This window comes from Cibotium barometz, chromosome 28 (genome assembly GCF_041138505.1).
Source record: "Cibotium barometz isolate CiBa-2024 chromosome 28, ASM4113850v1, whole genome shotgun sequence".
Classification (NCBI taxonomy): domain Eukaryota; kingdom Viridiplantae; phylum Streptophyta; class Polypodiopsida; order Cyatheales; family Cibotiaceae; genus Cibotium; species Cibotium barometz.
Genome location: NC_141073.1, coordinates 20,002,954 through 20,009,575, shown reverse-complemented (window position 1 = coordinate 20,009,575; position 6,622 = coordinate 20,002,954). Strand labels below are relative to the sequence as shown.

At 37.7% G+C, this 6,622-nt stretch overlaps 1 protein-coding gene across 1 annotated transcript; it reads left to right on the top strand.

Annotated features, from left to right (window-relative positions):
- Nucleotides 1-5,888: 5,888 nt before the first annotated feature.
- On the top strand, nt 5,889-6,225 carry LOC147622624 (protein transport protein Sec61 subunit gamma-like). Its single transcript, XM_086822595.1, has 2 exons — nt 5,889-6,027; nt 6,110-6,225. Exons 1-2 carry the CDS (start codon nt 5,889-5,891, stop codon nt 6,223-6,225), a joined length of 255 nt encoding a protein of 84 aa, XP_086678721.1.
- The last annotated feature ends 397 nt before the right edge of the window (nt 6,226-6,622 follow it).

The window sequence follows — 6,622 nt, the reverse complement described above, 5'->3', positions numbered from 1 at the left end:
TGAGGAGAATTACCATGATTATGAGCCGTATGGTGAATACCCTAGTGGCACTAAACATTGGTCACAAGTTGACTATGATAATGGCTTACCTATGTGTACTTTATAAGATACTTGTATGGAACCAACCTTATGCACATTTTCCCATGATTTGTATGCCGGGTGCAAAGGAGCAAACACTTTGAGGGTTAAGGCATACATCAATGGAAGAATTGCTCATGTTTTGGTGGATAGTGGAAGTACACATAGCTTTGTGAATACAAAATCCATATGTAGTCTCAAATTATATCCCATGTGTTTGATAAATTTACATGAATTACAAGTGGCAAATGGGGCTAAAATGGATTGCAAAATGGTATGCCATGATGTGGCATTGGTGTTTTCACATGATTACACTTCAAAAGTGGATTTGTTGATGCTTTATATGGGTTTGACATGTTCCCATTGGTATAATCTTGGGGTGTAAAGATTGGTTATCTACACTTGGATGCATAACCATGAGCCATACACCATACACCAAAGCTGAACCTTATCAATTACACTCAATTCAAAAGGAAACTAAAGAATTTAAGTATGGTATATCTTCTTCTTCAAGTAGTGGAATATGACTTTATATTGATATAAGGGCCATCAAAATGATGGACTTAGAGATAGAACGATTGGCATGCATAGATTTATTACAAGATGGAATTGATGATGGTACTAATTAAATATGTATATCATCATAATCTATGTACATATTGATCAGTTTGTAATGATTTGGTAATTTTGTTGTTGTATTTCTAAAATATTTGGATGTTTGACAAGTTTTTTGGAGTTTAATTGGTTTATTTTTTTATTTCCACACAAGTTTTGGGTGGTTGCAAGATCAAGGTGCCCAGTTTTGTGCACTCAAGCACCCTGTAAATAGTAAAAAAACAGGCATTTGTTTACATTTAGTGGCTAATCTCTCCTAGTAAATGAAGGAATTTCATTTCAAGTTCTTCTGTTGGAACATCATATTCAAAGTTGGAAATATAGTTGCATAATTTGATTAAGCATTAGATAGTCAAAAGTCCTCATTTTCTTAGGTACAAAGTCAATGTATACACCCTGTCCCAAATTTGAACTGATTCCATAAAATGCTAATATCTTTTACATATAAATTCATATGAGATTCTCACTTTGTACCTTGTATCTTCACATAATATGGAGCTTAACTTGATTTTTTGAGAAAATTTTAAGATATTTGTCTATTTTCTCTTAATATTTCAAGGTCTTTAAAGTGTTATAATATACGCCACTTTTTGTACCCACAATAGCTACCACTTAAAATCCTCAATCTTGTAGATCAAAAGAGTGGATAGATACTAAGACATTAGTAGAATGTGGTGGTTAGTAAAAATTACAAATCCAATGGTTGGATTTTTAATTATCTCTTTTTCAATTTTCTTCCAGACTATCAGAAGGCCTGCAAATATTGATAATCTAATTAGTAAAATTACATTTTTGATGTGAATCATCTAAAACCTATAGGGACTAGTGTACTTATAATGGTGCATCTATGGAAAAATAAATTGGATCACTCTAAGTATGGAAAGATCATTTGTTTATCATTTCATCATATTTTTGATTAATTTTCATTAATTAGACTAATTTATATTAATTTAAGTGATATTGGGTTAATTTAAGGACAAGCGTATTTTCTATTATTTGCTTGATCTAATTTTAAGTACCGTGCCCCCCAAAATTTTCTCTCCAAGCATTGTCCCAGTCCAGCATAAACTGGATAAAACTGGACACCCTGATCTTACAACAACCCTTTTATATCTTCTATTATTTAATTAGCATCATTGGCAGCTATAACATCGTTTATAGTGCCTCTTTAGAAATTCTTAACAGTGCTCATAGCGGCATAATGTAAAATGTTGCAAATAAGTTCCGCTATTGCTTGCTTTTGTTGTAGTGCACAAGTATGTTTTTACCATTGTATGTTTTATGCCTATTGATGTGTTTATGCATTAAGTTTGTCTTCCTTTATGGTGGCTAACTGTGACGCTTCATAATTTCGTATAAATATTCTTCATAAATTCATGTTGTAGAAAGTGTGTAGAATGTTTGGTAAGGACATTTAACACGTTTCAACAAAATTTAATGTTGCAAGAAATTTTTCATTTTGATCATTTTGAGGTAGTTGCCATTTTTGTGGATGAGTTTTGATTAGGTTAGAGGTGGAATTAGGAGAAGTTTTGTATGAGGGAGTTTTTCTGTTTTGTACATAGAACAACTTTCCTCAAGTGAAATCTTTGTGATTCACATTATTTCACATCCATTTGGTGACTCCAAAGTAGATTTTGAGTGGTTTTATGCTAATGATGTGCCTAGATTTTTATGCCAAGACATTGCAAAGAATAAAGATTTAGCCTTTGATGAAGAGATACAAAGTCAAAGAGGAGGATGGAATGTTTGCGATGAGCTATTGAGCATCGTCATCGGATCACCGAGGCGCAAATGGTGCACCATGGAAAAAGTGTTCTTTTTCTAGTGTAATCTCATGGGAATGATGACTGTGTGTACAGAAAGCTTCCCGAACATGATTTTTCCAAAAAGGGAGACTGCCAAAAATACGGAACACGGATCAAGAAATCTCCAGAAAGGGATACTTTTGGCTTTCGACGTGAAAAAGAGGAATACACAAAAAATTGAAGAAGAGCTGAGAGTGTGAGTGCGAGTGTGATTGCGAGTGCGAGTGCGAGTGCGAGATTTTCATGAGAGTGAGATATCTCGGGGGTAGTCGAGTGGTTCTAGCTTTTTCCTCCAAGAGTGCTTCATATCAGATTGTTGTAAGTTTTCTTGATTATATATAGAATTGTTCTCTTTCTGCCTCAAAAATTTACAGAAATTTCTATTTTCTTGAATTGTATTGTGATTATTGAGTCGAAGCCTCACACTAACAGACCATCAAGCTACTCGACTCCATTTGGTCAGTCTAATCTAGTACATGTAGGATTTAACAAAACATATGTAAAGTTATGGAAATCATTATTTTGGTCAGAAATCAAAATGTATTGTAAATCATGTAAGAGAGTGTCATTTTGCCAAAGAGTCAAAGTGGAACAAAGTAGAGTCGAAGGGGAATGGAACTTATTGATGTTTCTAATCGAAAGTGGGTGTCCATTTCTATGGAAATCATCATTAAGTTTTCTACTACTAGAGGAAGTTGTGACATGTTTTTCATAGTAGTTGTGGAAATACTTCACTAAGATCACATATTTCTTTTTAATGAAAAAGACAGATGGAGCCATGAAAGTGGCGAAACTTTTTATGAAGGAGATATTTGAACTCCATGGTTTACCCATAAATTAGAGTGTCAGATATGTAATGATCCACTTTGGATTTTAAATTAAAATATATTTGTGAGTCTAGGAACTTTTGTGGACACTTTTTGAAACAATAAGAATTTTTTATTTATGTTTAAGAGAGATTTCTACTATTGTGTGGATTGTTTTTGAGTAGTTTAGAGTCAAAATTAGAGGAAATGTTGTATGAGAGAGTTGTAGATAATTTGAAGTGGATAATTTTTGCAATACGTTCATTCATTTGGTTAAGTGTCCAAATCTACCCTCTGAATTGGTACACAAGTCATCTGCATCTCATTATTTGCTTAGTTTTTCATGCCACAAATTTGCACGTGCTTTTTGGGACTAAAGATAAAGTTTTTTGGTGTGTAGACTTCAAGAGAAAAAAATATGCAAAATTTAGAGGGCTTTGGTTTTGGGACTAGGGTAATTGTTTTAGTGTGTAGACTTCAAGAGCAAGAATGTGTAGAATTTAGAGGGCTTCGAAAGTTGTCTTGTAGAAATTTTCTAGTTCTTCATTGTCTAGGAGATATATTCTCCTTAATAGGGTTGTTTTCCTAGGTGGTGGTAGGAGCACCGAGCTAAAATTGGTCATGCACACGTTTTCAAGAAATATGATCAAATAGGGTCCCCTTTTGGCAAATTTTGAGTTCACTCATGTGCATATTATTGAGAGTGGTCTCTGCAGGATTATTAATCATTGATTAGAGGATGATTAATTAAAATTTTAGATATGTATATCATTTTATGTAATTTGATCAAACCTCTACAAAGGGAGACTTATGCGAGTGTGCAGCGAGAGAAATCTTGGTGGTCAAGAGGTTTGAGCTCTTTTATGGAGTTTGGTTTCTCTGCTAAATAAATGATGTAATTCTTCTATTTCAAGATATTGTCATCAAATCTCAATTTTGTATTTGATGGTAACAATCATAGTGAGGAGACCCTGTCAGATGTGAAAACTTTACATCACAATTCTGTAAATTTTATATGTTGACATCCTAGGTGAACGGGCACCTCATAAAGAGATTCCAGATACCCGTATCTTATAGATATATATTCCAGATGCGCCAGAGGAGTGCACCCTTCTTCATGATCAGGACATGGTAATACTAATTGTTTGAGTCTGTTTTTCGTCAATTTGGTTTGTTGTTGTCCATGTATACATTGATATGTTATTTCGTTATAGTGAGAGGTGCACTCCCGCATATACAGGCCGCTGTAACACAAGTACTACGTATGCACGATCCCACCCTGTGTGTCCACCGAGGGCAATGTTCGTCACCTCAAGAACTTGGAACATCTCAACCACCATCCTGTTTCGAAGCACCCTAACGTAGATGTCATTTTCTCATATTGGAACCTTTCAAGGTCCCAACGAGAGTGCTTGGTAAAGCCATCCCCTGACATTAGGGTTTACTCAAAGAAATATAGGCTAATGAGGGTATGTGTGGAGTTCCAAGCTTTGTATCAATGCATGTGCGAGAAACACCGTGACACCTTCCGAGCCACAAAATAAGACTTCATCATGTCTTTCGTGGAGGCCGGCATGTACGAGTACAACTCTTGGAGGGAAGCCAAGACAAAGCACTCTAGAAGGCGGCCCAATGGGTGCCATGTGTGGGATGTATGCCTTTGAATTCTAACGGTGAGTGGCCTTTTGTAGATTATTTTGGATACATTGTTTAGATGCATCCTACGGTGAGTCTTTGAGCCGTAGTATAGTTTATGGTGCAGATGATGCAGGCACGAGTGTGTTGGTTAGTGATCGCCTCGAGGAGTAGGCCACTGCATATGGATTTACAAGACCGGTGGCAGAGGAGGCGAACACGGACATTGCTGATGGCAGCACGGCAGGTGAGTGCCGTCCTTTCAAGCATCTCCTTTCGAGGTGATTCGCACAACATCTCCTTTCCAGGTGAACTTGCTTGTGCGAATCTTATGTTTTGTGTTTCTTTTGTTTGCCTTTTCTGCAGAAACGTCCATGAAAGCATCTGCGAAGGTGCATTTTGGGTCATGTATTTATCACACGGCGTGGGTGTTCTTCATAGGAAACGTAACAAGTACCCGTGTCAGTTTGGGTTACGGTTGGTTTTGCACTTCAAATTTTGAAGACATGGACGAGCTATTGGTCTAAAGGTGGCAGGCTACTCAAGGCGTCACGCACAAAACATTATAAGAGACCTTTCATGGGCAACAACAATAGCATGGTTCAACTGGCGCCGGGCAGAAGGCCAGATGACAGCACGACGACGCAATCGCGCTCTCGCCACTACACGCTACAGCACACGTAGATCCATGGCACTTAGGTCTTTTGCCTTGGTGTTCAAGAGGCTAGCTATTGAGGTACTCGCAGCCGTCAATATATGTATGACGATCGCAGGCTTTCTCGCCAAAATTAGTCGGAAGCTGGCCGTGGAGCCAGTCGGCCCCAAATTGAATATATGCACCAGCCTATATTAATATAGCGCACACATCCTCGTTAAGGAATCAGTTGCAATATCATCGTTATAAACTGCTCCTAATTTTCTACAAGGAGACACAACATACGAGATCATGGACGCAGTCCGCGGGATTCAGCCCATCAAAGACCTCGCCGTGCAGGCAGTGCAGAGTAGTGCTGTGAAGCCGATACAGGACTTCACCCTCGACAGCGTGCGCTTCCTTAGGCGATGCCACAAACCAGACCGTACAGGTATAAATACGCATCATGTAATCTAGGGCATTAATGTAACTTACGCAACTGCAGCTCTTACTTCGTCTGCCCGTGTTGCCAGAGTTCACGAAAGTCGCCTGCCGAACAGCGGTCGGCTTCGTGGTAATGGGCTTCGTGGGCTTTTTCGTGAAGCTCATCTTCATCCCCATCAACAATCTTATCGTGGGCTCCGGTTGATATAGCCGTCGGCCTCAGAATAAGCGGTCCGAATGGCAACCAATGAGGCTTTTGAAGCATTGACGAATCTATAACATCCAAGTTTGTAGAGACGATCTGTTAAAGGTTACTAGAACCTTAATGAAGTAAATCTTCGCTTTATATAACCTTGTACTTTACGGTTCACTACACGCCTCAGTCCGTTAGAACCACTTTCTTGTATATAATTTCTTTCAAAAGGCTAAAATTTCAAGGCCTACCCTAACCATCAATTTGAAGGCCTAAACTAGCTCAATCTTTAAAAATTAACTAAATATGTATATTTATGTGTAAAATGTGAGAAATTTTCAAACTAGTAGTCTTCTTTTTTGCACCCCTAATTTCAAAGAGGCCTTCTCTAGAAGGTTTGAAGGGCTTT